The sequence below is a fragment of the Pholcus phalangioides genome, unplaced genomic scaffold (genome assembly GCF_987345545.1).
Source record: "Pholcus phalangioides strain wild (caught in Gottingen) unplaced genomic scaffold, Ppha-v1.0 ptg000037l_1, whole genome shotgun sequence".
NCBI classification, from domain to species: Eukaryota; Metazoa; Arthropoda; class Arachnida; order Araneae; family Pholcidae; genus Pholcus; species Pholcus phalangioides.
This window is the reverse complement of record NW_028301624.1, coordinates 3,376,570-3,398,771: the sequence shown is the minus strand read 5'-3', so window position 1 is coordinate 3,398,771 and position 22,202 is coordinate 3,376,570. Positions and strand designations below refer to the sequence as shown.

The following is a 22,202-nucleotide window of genomic DNA, read 5'->3' as shown; positions in this document are numbered from 1 at the left end:
CGTGTTGCTTTTGTCGCATTCAAACATGTGGTACTTGGAAATGTTGAACTCTACTTTATCCCGTTTAGAAACATTATTCCCAAAGATTCTGTAGACAAAACTTTCTTCTTGTAGCATTTACTCCACCATCCTTTAAAATCAACAGAGAAGTTTTCCTCGTGTACACTGATAAATTTGCAATTGTTACTTGATTCTGCTGCTGTTTTTTGCATGTTCTATTGGCGAGTATATGCGATCACCCCTTCTTGTGTGTCGTTTTATCACACCAAAGTTACGGTTGCGAGGAAGAAAAAACTGACTCCTTATTGAGAAGACTTTATCAAATTATCCAGTTGACACTAACGTCATCAGTTATATCAAATATTCAATAGATATCCGATATCTTTTCAATTAATTTAATATATGACATCCATACTTGTTATGGGCATCTTTTTCTTCAGCCACCTCGTTGTGCATTTTGCCTGTTGTGACCTTGCACTTGTAAAGATAGAACTTCTCACAACCCCGCTGATGCAAAGCAACTTACTTCCGTTACCTCAAAAAAGGCAAGGTTGTGTCGGAAAATTTAGCAAAGATCAATAGTAATTCCCCCCCCCCACCCTGCTCACACTGTTGCAGTATCAAATCACTCGCGTCGTTCTCCCTATGAAGACAGCTATCAAGTCGATGGAACATAAAAGCCATTTGACTAAAAATGGATAGCTGAACCCAATGACCAGGGAGAACAATTGCACGTGCGCCCAGTGGCACGTAAAGGCTGGAAACCGCAGCTTGGGATTTCAAAAGAAGTGAGGAGAGGGCTTGTGGGGCAAGTAAGAAGATGAAGTTGACATTTTGAGGTGGAAGATTCGAATGATCTAAATACACAATACAGTCAAAACCCGTTATAACGAACTCCAAGAGACCGGTGAAATATCACTTCGTTACAGCGAAATTTCGTTATGAAGGAATTCCAGAGATTTGCATTCTTCCTGTGTAAACTTATCTGGGGGATAAGAAAAGTGTTCGTTAAAAAGAGATTTTCGCTATAACGGTATTCGTTACAACGAGATTCGACTGTATATACAAAATATGTATAACGCCCCCACTGTGACGGGAAACAAAGCCTCCGTCCACAGTTTTGCTTCCCTTTCTTTTTTACAGAATATACAATGCAAATATTCGATATATTCATGGATTTTTTCACAAATTTGTCCTGTAATAGATTTAATTCTAGAGCCTTCGCTGTTACCTCTGTTTTCCGCAGGGGATTCATTTGCAGCCAACAACGATACAAGACGGATTAATATCTTTTCAAAGATACTCCATATAAACTCAGCAATGCCGTTTTACAGACAGAATGTTTGGTTCCATCAATCAAAATACTATACAATGGAACTTCAGTTATAACCAGCTTAATTCGTTCCGCCAACGTGCTCGTTATTCGAATCAAACTTCCCCCATAGGAAATAATAGAAACTCGGATAATTCGTTCCACAATTATATTCATTCGCATAAAATGACTAATGAAAACGGCATTCAATCAATAATTGAACACGATAATAACGCCATAAGTAAACATGCAATACGATAATGTTTGCAAACATTATTGACTGTTAACGTACTCTGAACGAGGAGAGAGAGGAGGACTATCGTTTAGGACAATTTACAAACTCCTTGTTGTTTGAAAACTTTTTTTTCTTGCATGACTTTCAAAAGGAGCCTCATTCAATGATACTTGCTTTTGCCTCCTTTTTAGGATTTCTGGGAAATGGTAAATTGTAGTGTTCCGTTTGACAGATTCATCGCTCGCACACTGCTACAGCTTTATTTTGGGTGGTTATTTCCACAGAGTTTTGCACAGATTGCCACATTCTAAACATCGCTCTAACCTCATTTTATGTGAGGGGACATCTTACTTCTCTCTTGCTCAGATGAGATACCGTCCATAAACTCTTGCTGGTGCATTCAAGAGAGATCCATCATTTCATCTATCGTTAACTCCTAGACCAGGGGTTCTCAACCGGTGCTCCGCGAAGCCCCAAGGGCTCCGTGTGCACCTCCCAGGGGCGCAGCGGAGACTCAAGAAAAATAATATAAATCAGTAAATTTATACAAATACAGCACCACAACAGGCAAATTGCCCAACGAGGTGGCTGACTTAAGAACATCATGGATCCCCCGAGCCCTTTTTTACCCTACCTACGAGCCCTACCTACTACTGCTACACCACACATGCACCCCACCCACAACCCCCCGCGGAACCCCCAACGGATCGGTACATGCGGGAATGTACGTGTAGTGAAACCTGACGTGAAGTTTTTTGTTTCTCTGTAATGCTTGTTATGTGTAGTGCTGCCATCTGCCACCAGTTTTTCAAACTATGAGTGAAGTGTTATGATTGAATGATTGATCGTTGTAGGACTGTTGCTCTCTGTGGCGAGACTTTTTAACGGGGCGATCGGCTCGCATTTGCGCCTTGAAGTTGGGAACCACAGAAAACCAACTTCAGCCGACCACCACTGTGGGGTTCGAACCCGGATCCTCGCATCGCTAGTCCGTCACTATAACCACTCGACCACCACAGCGGTAGATAAATAAATAAAAGAGACCTACTGGTTCTCTCTGCCGTAAAAATTATGTACAAAAAAGGGCTCTCGCGAGTCAAACAGGGCTCCGCCATAAAAATTATATACTGGATAGGCTCCGCGAGTCAAAAAAGGTTGAGAACCGCAGTCCTAGACATTTTTCACTACTAGTTCTTGAATACCATCCTCATGTACCTCCAGTCCATGGTCTTCCCCCAGTCTGATGGACTCGCATCACGAGGATCCGGGTTCGAACCCCACCGTCGCCACAGTAGTGGTCGGCTGAAGCTGGTTTCCTGTGGTTCCCAACTTCGAGGCGCAAATGCGAGCCGATCTCCCCGTTAAAAAGTCTCGCCACAGAGAGCAACAGGCCTACAACGATAAATCATTCAATCATTACATTTCACTCGTAGTTAGAAAAACTGGTGGCAGATGGCAGCACTACACATAACAAGCATTACACAGAAAGAAACTTAATGCCAGGTTTCACTACACGTACACGCACATTCCACACATTCCAACACGTACCAATTCGTTTGGTACATGTTCCGTTCGTTTGGTTCAGCTGTCCATTTCAGTCAAATGGCCTGCACGTTGCCAATTCGTTTTCATCTAGTTTCGTATCGTAAATATTCACACTTGCACGTGTGTTAATATTTCCGAGTGAGACGCGCTTCCCGGATACTAGGGTAAAATATTATCCGCGATTCCCTCCATAACACGTGTGTGGGCGGAAGCAAAAAATCATCAGCTATCATGAACTATTACGTCACTCATGATGAAATTTTTTGCTGGTGGCGTTTAACAATAGATACATTTAATTGTGCTTGAAAATGACACCCACCGTTGGAGTAATTGTTATAATACGCGTACGGAAGGTTGTGTGTTGGATTCGGTCTGAAACCTATCCAAATTGTTTTCCCCATCCTTCCATCTTTGCCGTCATTTACTGATTTACTAAACAATGTTTCCATTTTTGTTTCTGATTTAATCAAATGTGGTTCACGTGCATCGAGAAGACAATAATAACCGCTCGCGATGGGCCCAGCTATCATTTACTGATTCAATAAAAAATGCTTTCATTTTTCGTTAATGGACTTTTTGAAATTCAGTTCCGACCGAAACTCCGCCTCTCGTGACGTCTTGCTAGCAGTAACCAATCACCGGCGTGCTAATGCTTCCTGTGTTACTAAGAAAGTAGGGATTATAATTACGCATCTCCAGGACTGATGTCCCGTTCAAAACATACACTAAATTAATTTAAGTGCATGTTTGCAATTCAGTTGCATACTAAACCCATACTAAACATTAAATTGGTACCCTTTTCATACAAAACGGTGCGCCTAGGCCTACGGAACACTCATAACTCAATTTCGAAAAAAAAATGTGACGGATGCCCTTTTCAAGTGCTGTGCGATATAGTAATAGCCTTTCCGGGTGGTCATTTGAATTGGCAATCTTACTAATTTGTCACATACACACTGTATACATTTAAGGACTTGTAAGACCGCATTGATGAAAGTTATTAGAATTTAAATACGTATATTATGAATAACCGTTATTTATATTAAAAAAAACATAAATAATTACATGGAATATTATACGTAAATATAATAATAATGAACAAATATTAAAAATAATAAATTTTATCGCGTGATTTGTTATCATTCTTTCGTTTTCACTAAAAAAATTTTAAATACACATAATTGATATAATTTTCGATATTAAAATTCCTATAGATGGCACTGTATGAAAAATTTATCCCGTTGATGGCAGTTGGTGGGTAGATTAGCAGATTCAACCATAAATTTATGACAAATCGGCTCGGGTGCTCTGATCATACGTTATATCAGGTTATCGACAGCCGCGGAACGAATGAACGTTTGTTCATTTTTAATGGTTCTATAAATAAACGCTCACGGAAGCGGAAACAAAACGGAATTTCCGCCATTCCGGTGTTATTGAGTCTAATAAAAGAATTATTTTTTTTTGGTTTTGTGGGCTCGTCACGTGATTGGCTCGTTAAGTGCTCGTTATCACGAGCCTGCTCGCTATAAAATATTCCAAAATACCTGCCAATATTATCCGTAGGTTGTCCGATGACCGCGAGGTTTCGCGTGATTTCGTACAATTCATATCGTCGCTTATTACGGGCCGCGGAAACGCTAATGAAAGTAGCAATTTGTCGTTTAAACACACACTCGCTTATTATTGCACATGTACAATTAGTAATTGTGTGTGGCTTTTTCATGTTTTAACTTGTAACTTATTCTATATATTATTCGGGGTTTCGATATCGATTTACTTCACGAAGAAAACGTTTTCTTTCATTCTCCTTTTTTTTGTAAAATTATGTAATTATTCATTTTCATATAAAATTCAATGAAGATAATCAATTTTTCCAAGTTTTCTTGTGGAATTCAGTTTTCTCCTCCATGGTAATAGTTGAGTGTTTACTTCTTTTTAGCGTAACGTTGGGATTACACTATATAAGTTCGGTAAAAGTTCTTTGTATAAAACTTGAAAAATTCAAAATTTTTTCAATGTATTCTCATTTTTGAACTTTTTTTTCACTTTTCATTCAAATTGTTCAAATGTATTTTATTTATTTTTTTTACTTACTTTTTTTTTTCATGTCTAATTTTCATTTTTCATGTTAAATTTTTTTTTTCATTCATACTCATTACTTACATTTTCTCTCTCTCTCATTTATATATTCACTTACATTTCAATTTATACTGTATATGTGGGCCTCTATACAGGGCAGTACTGTGTCTTCTCGGGGCAGACTTTTAATTGGGGGCTCCCCTCTCGAAAGGGTTATTAATATGCAAAACAAATTTAAACTTTTGTGGGGCCCCCATTTCGCCCGGGGCCCAGGGACAGTGCCCTGCCTGTATGTATATGCATTTCTTCAAAAATTCAAATTTATTTTTTTAAAGTTAGTGAATACTTTTTATTTTTTCATTTTTATTCACTTTTTTTTGTCCCATGTGTTGTTGTTGTTGTTTTTTACCTTTTTCATTTTTTTCCCTTTTTTTTCATTTTTCACTCTTTTTTCATTTTTTTCCCTTTTTTCATTTTTTCCCTTTTTTTCATTTTTCACTCTTTTTTCATTTTTACTTTTTATTCAACTTTTCGATTTCTTTTTTTCAGATTTTTGTTTCGTTGTCTATGGGATTTTCTCCTTTTTCATTATTTTTTCTAATTTTCTTAATTTTTTTCAGTCAAACTTCATTATTTTTCGAATTTTTTTTTCTGTAATTTATTTTTCTTTCATTTAAAAATCTCAATTTTTCGAAATTTTTTATTTACTTAATTTTTTTCCTGTGAAATGAATTTTACGGGAATTCTTTCCCTTGAATACTTTCCTGACAAACGGCCATTTCCGTATTTTTTTATTTTCTTTCTTTTGGATTTGTAGGCGTGTATAGTGTATAGTGTGTACTATACGCCATTCCAGTGATGAGATAATTGTTTAGAACGGTGGTGTGCGTCCAGCGTTATCGTGTCTTTTGGGCCCGATTGGGAGAAATATAACTGTTATGTAGCACATGCTCTGAATTTGAGCGATAACTGTTGAGTAGAAGCTGAATTTATAACTCCAAGTACGAAAAAGAAATGAGCAAATATCTTGTCAATTTACTTAGTGCGAGAAGCTTACTTCAAATGGCTGAGCAATGTCCGAAAAGTACAGTCGTACTCTGAAACCCCGATTCGAAGGGATTCAATACCCCGATTTACGCGGTCTCGGTGTATGCGATATTCTGCGAAAAAGAAAAGAGTTGGTTCTTGAATTCGGCACATTTCGTAAGTGCGATGGGATTATAGCTGAAATGGAAAAAATATGCAGTGATACATCGGCTAACAAAGATGATTCGTACCGGAATCACGTTCGTTAGCCGAAACGTGATTTCCCAAAGGTTTCTATGGAAAATCGTTTGATTCGTTCCAGTTTCTGCCCAAAATTATAAGTTTTTTAAAACACGAAAGGAACACTATGAAAAAGATTTAAAAAAAATGATTGAACGCTAAAATAAACAGCTTAAAAATCGAAGAAATTAGAATCTTCAGGAAGATGAGAGATGATGAAGATCTTTTTATTTCACCCTAATGTCACAACCAACACCAGCTTTAGTTTGTCAAAGGGGCTTTGAACTTTGAAGACTGGACACACCCCGCTTCCCATCTGGGAGAGATATCGAAGCGTTCCCGAAGGATGGGTTTCTCCGGAAAGTTTTATAAACAACAAAGCATTGCCGCCTCAGAGAGAGAGAGAGAGACGAAGGCAACAAAAAATAAAATTTTTACGCTGCACTCTCGCGAGGGCGGGTATGTAGTGACTCCTCTCGGAATTGGCCTCAAGTGCTAAAGGAGCTGGTGTTGGCACTACCCAGTCGAGTTTGTGGGTGCCCAATCCATTTGTGATTTGGTTAGCTCATTTATGTGTGTGGTACATGCAGATGGAAAAGATGAGCTCCTAAAATGTCCAGACTGTTCAGTTTGATGCTAAGAGCCTTGCAATGAAAGAACACGTGCTCTGAAAACACTCCCCACCTTTTTTTTTCAATGCATTTTCCATTACCTGAACCTTTCGTTTAACAAGAAATGGTTCGAAGAATTTCAGAAAGAGAAGGGTAGGTACACCTGCAAAAAATAAATTCTGAGGTGGACATGAGTTGATCGGGCTCTAGTGACTGATTCCGATTATGATTGTCGCAAAAATTCAGCACATAACGCGGCTGTATTTTATGTAAGCGCGTGCATTCATATCAATGAAAATGTTCGTCAGCCGAGGCAGAAAAATCACGAAAATTATCTTTGTTAGCCGAGGTATCAATGTATTCATTATCTATTGTCATGGTTGCTCTGACTCTGCTGGTTCCCAAACGTCAGTATATATTAACATTCTTTCACTTTTATTAGCGACGTCGGACTTACCTGCTTTAAAACTATACCAAATTGCCTCATTTTTGTAACAAAAATATGTATATAAATTATTATATCTCAAAATATTTCAACATCATGAATTTTCTGTATTATAAGCAATAAATAAGCTGTTAATAACTTAAAATATAGGAAAAAGTCACATAAAATAAACTAAAAATTAATTTTTATGTAACAGCTTTTTTTAAATTTTATTAACAATGATAGGACTCTAGTATCAAGCGTAGATGACACTACTTTACATTTGTTAAAATTCATCTCTAAAAGTGGATATATATATTCATAAATGAAAGATTGCTTTCATCGTTAATACGTCTTTAAATTGACTACTTCACTATTCTCATCGAAAAATACGTTACACATGAATGCAAGTCTCAAGAAGTATGAAGGGAATCGAGAAATTATGTTTACGGATAAATCTATCTCATTCCATGCCACATTTATGCACGTCTTCAGGTTTGTGTAAGTAAATGATTTACTCGCACCTGAACCTGCAATCGTCAATAACATTTCCAAATTTATTGGAGCCAATGGACTTCTCCGGAAGCTCAACTCATGATCACTAACACATGAAACACCAATGATGATCGTCATAATCATCATGAGAAAGACATCCTCAATATCAGTAGAGAGCACACACACACACACAAAGACACCTCTTCAACAAGGATTGACTTAGATATGTCATTAAGCAATTCTTTTCTCGGCTTTAAGTTAGAACTATTGGACGGGCGTCTTAGTATTAGGCTAGCTCTACACCAGAGGCTACTCATAAACTGCTACTACCTCATCAAATTCGTCTGGAGGACTTCTGACGAAATTGGTACAAGCCAGAATGTGTGTTCTGAGTGTATGTGTGGCCCTGACGTATTTATATTGTCAGAATAAGGCGTATTTCGTGTTCTCGCTGGTACGTACTTCCGTCTCTCTTCTATATGTAGAATTGAAAATGGCAAGAACCTGAATTTTCATGTTGTGTAAGTACCGTGTTGAAGGTCTGCATGCTCTGTGAGGAAATTCATTCCCCCTCCCCCTTTATTTCACAGCGTGGAGAGAGAGTACGCATGGCTTGCCGTCGACCAAGTGGAACGTGCGTATACAGACAATCTGCTGCCATTGGGATCTCTCTTGTCGTCGTTTGCGCCTCGGCGTTCACGGGTAAGCATGAAAATGTCACAGCCATTTTTTTTTTTTACCTTCAAAAGCACAGTGCAACTTTATTTAGCTTTTATGATTTAGCTCATAGTGATTTTTCGCAATTTCATCAGATCAGGAGGAAAAAATTACAAAAAACAGGATGTATGGTCTAGGATCAACAGCCCTTTTGGAAATTGTTGGGCTCTAATATAACTATGATTAACTGGATATAAAATTTATTTTTTCTCAGGAAATTATGGCTTTCCTACACACAAGGGATGTATGTTATTTTGTCTATTATTGAACTATGCATTCTAAAGGAAATCATTTTTCAAAAAAAGGGCCCAATTAAAAATCCTGGATTTCAACGACATGGTTCAAACTATAGCCACAATTTTTGGATGGGTGATAGACACGGAATAAATTCTTAACCAATCCGTGCCGATCACCCATCCAAAAATTGTGGCTATAGTTTAAAAACCACGTCGGTGAATACCTCACTAAGTCGCTTCTCCGATACTTCGTCTTATACATCCGCCTGCCACCGCTCTATTCGCAGCTGAAGGTGTATCTGCCTCAGTTTCATTCGCAGCTGAAGATGTCTGACTTCACTCCATTCGAAGTTGAAGATGTTTACATAGACTTCATTCGTAGCTGAAGATGTCTGCTTCCGCTCCATTCGCAGCTATAGAAAATTCTGCCTATATTTCATTCGCAGGTGAAGATGTCAACCTCTGCTCCATTCGAAGCTGAAGATGCCTACCTTCGGGGAGGCAACCACCTGAACAGATAGCCACAGCGACTTTTCACAATAGAATTTTTTCCAAAGAGCTGAATAATAAGGGAAAATTTGTCTATCCCGTAAAATACGGGACGATCTTACGAACTTACACAATTCGCCTCTTCCGTTACAACGTCCTGGATCCGTGCCTGCTCCGATATCTGGTGCTTTGGCAGTCAGAGGCTCCTACCATCCCCCTATACTTATAAAATCATATCCGAGAGAAACTGACGTCTAGCGCGCGAATACTATAGGTGTCCAATCTGAGAGCATGCACATTAGACAATCAGATGTTCCAGAGAATTGATATATTTAATTACGAGCTGCTAAAAGCACCGTAGAGTAATTGGTACAATGACGGTGCAGAATCGAAGACAATCGAAAGGTTCATGGTTCGAATCATCCCCCCCCCCCCCACTTTACTTCGGATGATTCTATGGGTTTTCCACCGAATAACCGGAGATAAAACGATGCTTGTTCAAGAAGTGGAGGGAACCACTGACTGATATTCGGATTAAGGTCTTTTACACTCGCTATAGCGTTGCGTTTGTGAAAAAAAATCTTCGTCGATAACGTAGCCGAAGAAGACGAGAAGGAAGAGAATGAGCTAAAGACTCGCAAGTCAAGCAGCAGCAAACCAGCTGCAGGCAAGGAGGATGAAGCGCATCAACGTTAATTTTTCCTTTCGTCATGCTTTGGCAAGGAGGAGTGTTACGATATAAAAGTGAAGCCGTTATTATGGCTGGTTATGCCAAAAGCATGAAGAGTATTGTAGTTCTTCCTTTGGCAACATGTTAAGTGGAATGTCTCCCGTAAATAAAGTGTGATGATATAGGACGTGCGTATCCTTGTGTGATTAGTGTCTTTCACTTAAGCGATGTATCCAGTCCACCCACCCCGTTGTTTTGCAACACGTTATCAGCACGAAGGCTCCTGGATAGACGTTTCATCGGTAAGTGGGAAGTAGATAAGTTAAATCAAATTTCACAAAGGACCTAAGCCTAATAAAGATGGAGGAATTGAAGATTCCAAAGCTTAATAGGGACAATTACAACGCGTGTAGTATGCGGACGCACGCCGCACTGGTGCAGAAAGACTGCTGGGATGCCATAGAACCCGGATACGGACCAGAACTGAAGGAAGGACGAGAGGAAAACCAATGAAAGGGCCCCTCACGTTTCTGTTTTTAATGGTCGAAGATGACTTTTTAGACGATATCGCGGACTGTGCGAGAGCGAGGGACGCTTGGGCATCCTTGAGGGACATTCACACGAAGTTCGGATTATTACACGCACTGCAGCTTCTTAGAAAGTTTTTTAATGTGTCGATGAAGGCTGACGAATGCGTAAGTGCATACTTGGGAAGATTGATGGACTTGCATCGAAAGTTAGCGTCCTGTGGATATGGTTTCACCGACAGGGGAGTCGCTCTTGTGACGTTAATCGGTCTACCCAAAGAGTACGAAAGTCTGATACTGAACTTAGAGCGTGATGAGAACGAACTGTCCACAAAAATGGTAAAATCGCGTCTGATTGTGGAAGAGAAGAAGTTACTGCGTGACTATACGCAAACGAATCGCGTAGCTGTGGACGATAGAGCTCTTAAAACTGACAATATAGGAAAAACTCGCGTACAATCAGGGAGATACTCCAGAAATAATGAGAGAAGAATTCGATGTTTTTCCTGTGGTGTTTGGGGACACATAGCCAGAAACTGCCCGTCGAAGAACACGTCCCATCGGGCCGATATGGTTTCGCAGAGCGCGAATCGAACCCTGACTGCCAACGCTGGTAACAAGAAGCCTAGCTGCGATTGGTATCTAGACAGTGGTGCAACGGAGCACATGTGTTCACAAAAATATAAGTTTCTCAACTTGACAACTATGAAGTCCGAAGTGGAAATAGCTAATTCCGAGAAAATGGAAGTGGTTGGAAAAGGTGATGTTGTTTTGAAGCCTGTTAAATCCTGTGGTAAAGAAACATTCTATCTAGCCGATGTTCTGTACGTACCAGAGCTCGACGGTAACGTACTTTCAGTGGGAAGAATCGAGGAGATGGGAATGACTGTTTCATTTCAAGAAGGCAAGGCCATCGTTAAGGACCCTAATGAAAGAAATAGAGTAATCCTTACTGCATATAGAAGTGTGGGACTTTATAAGGTTGAAGAAGCGAGGACTTATAAAGCGCATATCTCAAGGCATGAGGATCTTATCCACCGACGCTTAGGACATTTTCATTTGAATGCAGTGAAGAAGCTCATGAAGCAGGATGACACTGTCAACAGTTGTGCAGAAGCAATGGAAGATGGAAATATTTGCTCTACTTGTGCCCTTGGAAAGATGAGAAAAATTCCTTTCCCTAAAGGAGAGACCAAACGTGCATCGAGGGCACTTCAGCTCATTCATAGTGATGTCACAGGACCTATCATGCCTACATCTAAAGGTGGGTCAAGGTATATTGTCACTTTTGTTGACGACTACTCAAGGTATGCAGTAGTGAAGCCTATGAAATCCAAATGTCAAGTCCTCGAGAAATTTATTGAGTTCAAAAGGACTATTGAAAATTTCCATGGAGTTAAAATCGCTACTCTACGAAGCGACAATGGAGGGGAATACATCAGTCGTGAATTTGACGATTTTTTGAACAAGAATGGAATATCGAGGCAGCTCACGGTCCCTAGAACTCCAGAGCAGAATGGGGTAGCTGAGAAGATGAATCACACCCTGTTCGATATGACCAGATGCCTTCTTCTAGAGTCGAAGGTCCCAGACAACTTGTGGGCAGATGCCGTCGTTAACGCCTGTTATTTGCGGAATAAATGCCCATCTGAAGCTATCCAGGGAAGTATACCCGAAGAACTATGGACCAAAATACCTGTCAAAACTAGTCATCTTAAAATTTTTGGTTGCAAAGCGTATGGCACATCGATAAAACGCAAGTAAAGGGAAAGTTAGGAAAGCGCTCACAAGAATGCGTTTTCATTGGATACCCTGAAGGGGTCAAGGGATACAAGTTGTGGAACGTAGACGAAGACATATTTTTCCCCAGTATGAATGTGAGGTTTGATGAGACTGTTTTTCCATTCAGGAGGAGTCAAACAGATTGTCAGTTGAAAGGAAGTGAATTAATAGTCAATCTAAATGATCAAGAAGTACAAGTGACACCTCCTGGAGCCCCTCTAAGGGATGCATTGCCCAACTTGAAGCATGCAGAGCAAATGGTTGGAAATTCGAAACAGCCTACAACTACTGCGAATCAACCTCCAGATGTTAGAAGAAGCAACAGACAAAGAAGACATACAAGTTTTTATGGGAATCCAGTGTCATACAAAGCTGTCAATGAAGCGCAGTTTAATGCTGATATTCAGATCGAGGATCCCGCCACCGTCGAAGAAGCGATGGAATCATCTGATGCAGAAATATGGAAAGCAGCTATGAAGGAAGAAGTAGAACAAGTGGCTGTTGAGGATGCTGGCAAAGTGAGTGACGCTGTCGTTGAAGAGAAACCGGTAACCAGAAAACGTGGTCGGGCAACTAGATCGGCTAAGAAGACGACTGATAACGACGATAACTCAAGTCGGAAAAGGCGCGAGAGACCCGCTAAAGCAGCTGCCAAGGAAAGCGACCAAGACGACGACTCCGACAAGGATGGTACCGCCGACGTGAAAGCCAGTCCGAAAAATCGCGAGCGCAGCGCGACGATGACAAAAGCTAAAGATGACGAGCGAGAAGGTTCCGAACACTAGGAGGAGGACAGTGATGACGACACCGGCTCGGATTCAAATTACGAATCAAAGTTGCCGAAGCGAAAGGCCGTAGGCCGGCAGACAAAAAAGGACGAAGAAATGGTATTGGAGAGAAAGAGGAGGATGAAGTTTTTCCGTCCAAGAAACACGGTGATGGTCACCAAGGTAAGAAATCGAAGAACTTTGAGTCCGACGTAGATAAGGTGCCGAAGAAGACGAGAAGGAAGAGAATGAGCCAAAGACTCGCAAGTCAAGCAGCAGCAAACCAACTGCAGGCAAGGAGGATGAAGCGCGTCAACGTTATTTTTCCTTTCGTCATGCTTTGGCAAGGAGGAGTGTTACGATATAAAAGTGAAGCCTTTATAATGGCTGGTTATGCCAAAAGCATGAAGAGTATTGTAGTTCGCCCTTTGGCAACATGTTAAGTGGAATGTCTCCCGTAAATAAAGTGTGATGATGAAGGACGTGCGTTTCCTTGTGTGAATAGTGTCTTTCACTTAAGCGATGTATCCAGTCCACCCACCCCGTTGTTTCGCAACAGATTCTCCATCTAATTCCGTCATCCATACATTCGTGGCTACTAATTTTACCTGATAGCTTATTAACTTATAAAATTTACCAAACTCTTGCGGGAAACACAACAAATGTCACCGAGGAGTACGAGCACACGAATCGTGGAAAACGCCTCGTGCCCTTATCATCCCCTCCGTGGTCACAGCCACGCGCGCGCGCGCGTAGGCTTACGCACTCGACACTGAATATTTGCATACTTTTTCGGAGGCATTATTATTACCTTTGGCTCAGTACTTTTTGTGGAAATAGACACAATGTGCAAATTCTATTAATTTTGCACATAAGTGTATATCAATTCTCGAACATCGATTTGTCTCTAATGCGCATGCTCTCTCAGAATGGACACCTAGAGTAATCGCGAGTGCTAGACACGTCAGTTTCTCTCGGATATCCTTTTATAAGCATGGGGGTGATGGTTATCGGATCATTTAGCAGCCATATTAATCGATCCAACATCATACTGATTTTTTGACGGAAGTTTTTTTTCTTCAATTTAAGAATGGATTATTTAATCAGAACATTCCAATAATAATAATTTTTTGTGACTCAGCATTTTATAATTCCATTTTTCTCATTTTTGCAGCTGATTCAATTCTGCAAGGAGAACAAATCTGGACTCAGGAAAGCGAACAAGCTCAAGTAAGTGCAGTATGGTCTCATTTCTCATTTCAGACGTAAAAGTCATCCTGAGAGATTCAGTGATTTTCATTTCCCTGACGGGTTCCCAGTGTGAAAAATGAAAATTTTCCATTTTTTTGTCACGGAATCGGTGATATTCACATCTTAATAGTAATAATTCACATCTTCATAGTAAATTGCCCATGGCGATAGGCCTGAGTTGTGCTGTGCTCGGTTTGAAAGAAAGAAAAAGAAGCTTCATAGTGTGTGTGGTACAAAGTTCGTGCCATAAATGATAGGTAGCACCAGACGATCTGCAGTAGTCGTGTTTACAGTCTAATTTACATAATCGCAATCGTGTTGGAAACGTTAAAGTGTGTTCTTGTAGTTCGCACAATTTTGCTCGTTGCTTACAACTTAATACGGGACGTGTAAATCGCTGTTGAAAAATATAAAACTCGTCACATCATTTGGTTCCACAAACAGTGCGGCAACCGCGATAAATTTTGTCTTAGGAAAAGATTCTGTCCATCGTAAGTGCCCAGAACAGCAGGGCTGCAACTAGGTGGGGAGCGGGCGGGTCTGGTGCATCGGGCACTGAAGCAAACGGGGCGCCGAATTCATCCTTTAACTGTTTTTTTTCTACATCGCAAGAGGCACCAAAATGCCGGTTTGCCCCGGGGGACAAAGTATCTAGTTGGGGCCCTGCAGAACAGTAAGAGATACTGTTTTTACTATGGACATTCCCCATTGACAAATGACAACCCAGCTAAAAATTGCCCGGTGCGAGAGCGGCAAAAAAAAAAAAGTGTGTCATGTGACACACACTGATACATTAAGAAGGTCATATTGTGTGTCTGGTAGGTTCACCATGTGTGGAATGAAATCTTCTTTCTATGACTTTCTTCCGAAAAGATATTTCTTGCAACAATGACGTCACTCTCCGCTACCATACGGAGGTTTTTAACAACTGGCTGTTGCGAAGATGAATTTTTTGGAAAGGGAGAAAATTCAACCGACTTTGCGGGGAATCGAACCCACGTCCGTTTACTTTCCGGATGAACGCACTAGACTGCAAAGGCAATTTAATCTCTCAATCTTTTCTTGGAGCTTGTGTGCGCTGGACGGGACCGTACAAGCACCAAACATGGCCCCCCGCTCTGTCCCTTGTGGGATATAAGCAGGTCACCTTACGGCTGGGCCATGTTGGAAAAAGGAAAGCCCCGCCGGCCACCAAGGCCACCGGTCGAACGTCGGCCGAAATATATGTGCCTACTTGTTTGAGTACAAGGACGGGCGGACATGACTCAGGCCAAGCTCACAATTGCTGACGCTGCCACCAGATGGCGACTTTTATGCAAGGATGACGTCACTCTCCGTTACCATACGAAGGTTTTAACAACTGTTTCCAAAAAAATTCATCTTCGCAACAGCCAGTTGTTACAACCCCTTCGTAAGATATTTCTTGCTTTTTTTTCTGTGTAAATTTTGCAAACAATAAATTTCTGGCAAGAACTTTGTGTTTCCCACACCTAATATAACTACTTAATATTCTTATGTCCATGTCATTGCAGAAGCGTTCGTTCTTAACAGAAGAGATCGAGCTGGTAGAAGTGTGCAGTTCGATTCAGAGCTTCGAACTGCTCGAGGCTGGCATAAACGTCGACCTGCAATCAGTCGAGGTGCATCCGGACACGTGGGTCTTCGTCACGAGATGTAGGATGCCAGGAAAGCAGTGTAAAGGATTCTCGGGTAAGTCGAGCATGATTATGACCAACGGATACAGGGTGTCCTGTAAGTCCGAATGCGTCCTTTATCTCATCAACCGCCCGTCGTAGAAGTATGGTTAATATTAAAATCAAAAAATGCTCAAAATGTATTCAAAAATCACTCTGTGCCAGTTTTGAGAGTGAAAATATATTTTGTGGCAAAATAAAATAAAAATCCAAATTTTCATACAGACAGATACCTCTGTCGTAAAAAACTCAATTAGAAAGTTGTTGCCCTGTCTCTTCTGAGACGTGTCAGGAAAATTCACCACCATGCAATTCAGCTCTAGGGAAATTCACCGAAACAATTCACCAATTAGAAAATTCACCGACAACAGTTCGACATGAGTGGATGAATGATCGAGTGAGCAAGTGAATCTTAAACTCACCGTTAAGAGGACTTAAGATTAACACCTGGTTTAAATAATACTGTTATGAAATTTGAACCTACAATGTAATTGTAAAGAAATAGAAAGAGTTTATAACTATAACTACTAAGGAATTATAATACAGGATGATCTGAAATGGAATTTACAGTGTGAAAAAATAGTTAAGAAAATTAGAATCTATATAGCAATCCTATACAAACTCAAAAATACAATTGATAACAACTTCCTAAAAGACACATTTTATACATGAATTTATTCACTAATAACATATGGAATTTGTGCCTGGGGTGGGGCATATGATATAAACATACAAAGATTAAATAACACTTACAACAAAGTAAGGTCAATAATAACAAGTACTAACTCTAAAAACAATGACAGCAGAGTGTCACACTCTTAACATAAGGGAAATCTATATATAGGATTATAAAATTTGTAACAGTAAATTACACATGGCTAACAATGAAAAGTAATAGGACATCAAGTAGATATAGAAATATTTATCAAGTGCCAAGAGTGAACAAAACATTATTTAAGTTTCTGTTTCACTGCTCCTAAAATACTAAATCTTCTTCACTCAATGAACCACATGAAAAATAATACGAATTCCAATTTCAACATTTATTTATTCGCAAGAGAGACAAATTATGAAGCAATTGTGCAATAATTATGATGCATTGATGTACGGGGTGATTATAAAAAAACTATCCCGACATATGGGCCCCTAACTATCATACCATTCACAGAAACTGAATGAAATTTTGACATAAGGTATTTTGAGGTATGCGCTCAAGAATGATATGGAAAACAACAGTGTCACTCTAACAGTTACGGTTACAGTGAGAAAATATCAAATGGCAACACCAAGTTTTTTGTATTGGAATGCGATCTCCATACTGAAAAACACTAAATAGCGTTGGAATGGCACCTGTAGCACGAAAATCCCCGGAGCTAGGCAAGGAAAAAGTAAAAAGGACTTTGCCGTGCACCAGAGCATTAATGTTCGTTTCATTCGTCACACCGTTTCTTCGGCTGAGATTCCAGCCTGATTGGTCATGTGGAAAATTTGTGAAACACAATAAAATGCTTTATTTTATGCTGCTTCTCTGTCCTTATTGGTTGTCCTCACTTTTAGCCTATCTACCGCCGGTGATTTTTATGCAACAGTTGCCGTTCGAACGCTATTTAGGGTTTTTCACAATGGAGATCGCATTCCAATACAAAAAACTTGGTGTTGCCATTTAATATTTTCGAATTTTTCTCACAGTAACCGTAACTGTTAGAGTGACACTGTTGTTTTCCATATCATTCTTGAGCGCATACCTCAAAATACCTTATGCCAAAATTTCATTCAGTTTCTGTGAATGGTATGATAGTTAGGGGCCCATATGTCGGGATAGTTTTTTTATAATCACCCTGTGTATTTGTGTGAATCTAAATTATTTTTGAGAATTTTTGTAATTGCAAGATATTAACATTTTAGTAAAAAAAATTCCACGAAACCCTAACATAAGTTAACTATATTTTGAAAAAAGTAACGCCAGTTGCTACTTGACTAACAGATAGACTATTCTTATAGACCTTCTGGAAGGACATCACAGTCCCTTGGGGTCACAGAGTGAAACGTTCCTAACTTTATGTTTATTTTTTTATTGAATGTATGTATTTTTGTTCTGTGTTACTGTTTTTGTACTAATTTGTCATGTTCTCACAATAAAAAGAAAAAAAGTTTTAACCTGGTCCCCACTTTCATGAGGTCCCCGATCCATGCATTAAGACCCATGCACTCCTACTCTCTATTGAGACGCCACTATCTGTCACCTGTCAAGCTTTGGCTCTTGAAGATCCGGTAAATTGAGCATTAATCATCAAAACAAGCAGCAAACACTAATAGAGAGTCTGCACCATACAGTGGACTCGATACAAGAATGTGACCAGTCTGTGATGCAGTGGCGCCAGAGCCACTCTGATCTCCACTTTAATAAAAATCGCCACAGAGAGCAACAAACCTACAATTTACACAGTAATTACTATATTAATTACTACAATTAATTCATAGTAATTACTCTTCACTATAACAAGCATTACATAAAAACAAACTTCACATTATGTTCACAACACTGATACGCACATTCCAACATGTACCAATTCGTTAGAAATGCCGCAGAGGAATGTGGACGAGGTGCATGTGTGGTATAGTAGTAGTAGTGGCGCAGTGGTAAGACGCTCGTCTTCCAACATGGAGGTTACCGTCAAGGTCCACTGGTTCAAATCCGAGGAAGAAGATCAGGAACAAGTTCTTTACGTATCGAGCCTCGGGCCGAACGATAGATGACGCTTACGTTTCTCACCCGACTCCACTGGTTGGAAATTATCGTATAGCTGTGTAATATAGGGGTTGGTGTGCGGTAAAGATGAATGTTACCCCGATTCAACCCCTTCATCAAGGTTCGACACCAGCAACCGTAATGGTGACAGGCTTCCCTAAAAAAAAACCTGCTATAACTTTGGCAAACCCACAAAACCACTTCCAACTACTGCCAACATAGAAAATAGACCACCTACTGAATACACATTGAAAATTTCATTTTCTATAACAGCCATCATAATTATGTATTCACCTGGATCTCTTTCTTGTCTCCACAGACGACTACCGCTCCATCTGCAGACCCAAGAAGTCCTGGGTCCAAGTGTACGGCAGGACAACGGGCGACACATGGCGTCCACACTGGGTCGCCGTAGATACATCCTGCGTCTGCTCGATCCGGAAGAACAAGCGGCTGCCACTAACGAATCAGAGATTGCCATTCACTGGAAAGACGTTCTTGCGCTGAGTGATCGAGTGTCAACCGTTAATGTAACGCATGCGTCTCTCGTCTTGCCACATCTTCAAACACACAAACTGCTCCCACACAAATAATAACCCCCCCCCCCTCCACCAAAGACATATAAATGTATACGTATATATATAAACATTTAGACAATCATCCAATCGTTTCTAGCGTAGAGACAAAAAAGATTGTATTGCCTCAATTACATAGAGTGCGGAGAGTACAAAGGTTTACCTTGAAGCCATTTTTATTTCATGTACAGATGTCATTTCCAACCTCACCTTCAATGTTCATAAAAGCATCACTGAACATGTGTTTGTCTGCTTCTTTCATGCAAAAAATCGAAGACACTACACGTACAGCATAGGTGCCAATGCTTCCGATTTGTCAGCCTTATTAAAATCTTCCGGTCGGAAATCAGATTCTTCCGATTTCTCGCATCTTCATAGAAAAATCCCTAAAAGTCCTCAAATTGTGGTTTGTTTGAATAGAAGATACTCTTCCCAGTCCTTACAATTTTAGGCCAACTCCGGTTTATCAGGAAAAATATGGGGAATGAGGATTTCAAGTACGAAAAATCAGTAATTGTCGCCAAATATGATGCCAAAATCATGCAAAGTGGCTAATCATTGCTAAAAAAAATCAGGTATGAAAAAATTCGTCCTGGAAAAACGGGATTTGTATATGGTCGCCCATTGAAATTTTAAAAAAAAATGTCCCCATGTTTTCCCTTTTATTTGTATGACGTGTTTTCTCTGATGCGGAATTTACCATCACGTGATAAACTACAAATTTTTCAAGTATGTGAACTGCACCTATGCGTACAGTAAAACCTGTTTCACAAGGAAAGGGTCCCAAGGTGTCGTCCTCAAAAAGTTATAAAATTTAATTACATTCACCTCACCCAGAAACAAATAAAAACAAGACAATGTATAATGCAATATTATTAGAGCCCGGAATTTTAGGCACTAAAAATTGTCAAAAATAGGAAGGATATTTCAACAACCGGCTGATGCAAAGATGAATTAGGAACTGCCTTAGCGGGGAATGGAACCCACGTCCTATAATGAACCGGTAGTGAGTCCACCACTCTCCCAGGTGAGCGCATTAGACTACAAAGGCAACTAGCATCAATCTTTCCTTAGAGTGCGGTCCCGTTCAGCGCACACGAGCTCTAAGGACAGATTGATGTTCGTTGTGTTTGTAGTGTGGACGCACGTGGGTTCGATTCTCCGCAAGAGCTTTCTTTCGTAAATTCTGTGGTCAGATGGCAAAATGTCACAAGTCACTTTTTCCAAAAAATCGAGTTGTCCGCATTCTGGAGTCTCATTCGTCAAAATTTTGAAAGGTGGCAAAATTTCTTTCGGTTTATGAGGAACCAACGGAGTCTAATTGCAATAAAACAAAAAGTATCACATATTTTGGCAAAGTATCGTTTACAAATTTGCTCTCGTGAAATTTTGAAAAAGTGAAATAACATTTTGCCATCTGAGCACAGAATTCATCTTCGCATCAGCCAGCGTCCAAACAGCCGGCATCCAAAACCTTCGTATGGATAGCGAAGGGTGACATCCTTTGTCAAAATAGGCGGGCAAAAAAAAAAGAACTAAAAATGCTTAAAATAAGCACTAAAAAAAGCATTTTTGCAAAAAAACAGTTAGAAAATAGACAAAAAGATGTATTTGTGGCATTTTGCCTGAACGTCCCCGGCTCTAGCAATTATTAAACCGCAAATCATTAAAAATGATAACACAGTTGGCTACTCTTCCCTCTTTTTCTCCCCTCTCACGCTTTTTGGCGATATCTATAAAAAAATTTTTATCCCCATTTCTTTTCTCTTCTTTCCTCCAACTTCTCTGTTCTAGTGAAAAACTAGTCTTTTTCTCTTCCTTTGTCAGTGCTATACTTGATCATTGTGTTGCTTGAATGACGTCACACTATCAACTCTACGGCTTTCCTTCAAACCGAGCACAACTCAGGTCTATCACCATCTATGGGCGATTTACTACCTAGTGAGTTGTGCCGGAAGTGTAACTGTGTGTGTGTATCCAACAGTCTGCATGTGCATGTAGTGGTGTGAAGTGAAGTGAGTGATGTGCATAGGCGGAGATAGACTTGGAAGTCTGGGGGGGAGGGGCACGATGATGTCAATTCTTATATATATATACACATTAAATCAGTCTACTCCACCTTGGACGCTGGAGGGGGGAGGGGGCTGGCCTCTACTGACATTCAAAACAGTAATATCTACAATTTTTTTTGAGTGATTCATAATAATTCCGGTAATTTTTTTTTTTCGTACATATTTAAATGAGTAGAATCAGTGGTAACTTTTTCTCAAAATTTTTTGAATACATCGCCTTGGGACCCTCTCCTTGCAAGTTGGACACAATCACGGCTCCATTAAAATCTCACCAAATTAGAGGAATAAGATTATCGCTTGTTCTACTAGAAACCGTTCAAAATAGGGAGGTATCCAAGTTAACAGGTCTTACATTACTAGGTTGTTGCAATGAAATCTGACTAAGGAATGGAATAATTAGCATGTTGTCACCAGATGGGGTTGTTATTTTAGATAATGAAGGTAAAATATATCTAAGGAATCATTTCAGTGCTTGGGTGCTTTTAGGTGGTTATATAAAAAAAATTCTCTCAAAATGTGTATTACAGCACTCAGAGGTCTCTTGCCAGCTGAGAATATTGATGGGCGGTTGACTTTATGCTTGGACTAGCTTCACTTGCACGGATTTGGTAATCCAAAAATTACTCTCTCAGCAATGATTCCCTCAATAAACATTTGAACGCCTCATTAGGGGTTGAATTTGCAGAAATTCCATCTTAGTGAG

At 39.9% G+C, this 22,202-nt stretch overlaps 1 protein-coding gene across 1 annotated transcript in view; it reads left to right on the top strand.

Moving 5' to 3' along the window:
• LOC149065922 (uncharacterized) overlaps positions 1 to 19,835 on the top strand; it is a 40,345-nt gene extending 20,510 nt beyond the window's left edge. The window contains exons 2-5 of the mRNA XM_089253344.1: positions 8,561 to 8,672; positions 14,333 to 14,388; positions 15,942 to 16,119; positions 19,172 to 19,835. Of these exons, the coding sequence (XP_089109470.1) occupies positions 8,579 to 8,672; positions 14,333 to 14,388; positions 15,942 to 16,119; positions 19,172 to 19,359 (516 nt within the window). The 5' untranslated portion in view covers positions 8,561 to 8,578 and the 3' untranslated portion in view covers positions 19,360 to 19,835. The remainder of the gene's footprint in view (positions 1 to 8,560; positions 8,673 to 14,332; positions 14,389 to 15,941; positions 16,120 to 19,171) is intronic.
• The last annotated feature ends 2,367 nt before the right edge of the window (positions 19,836 to 22,202 follow it).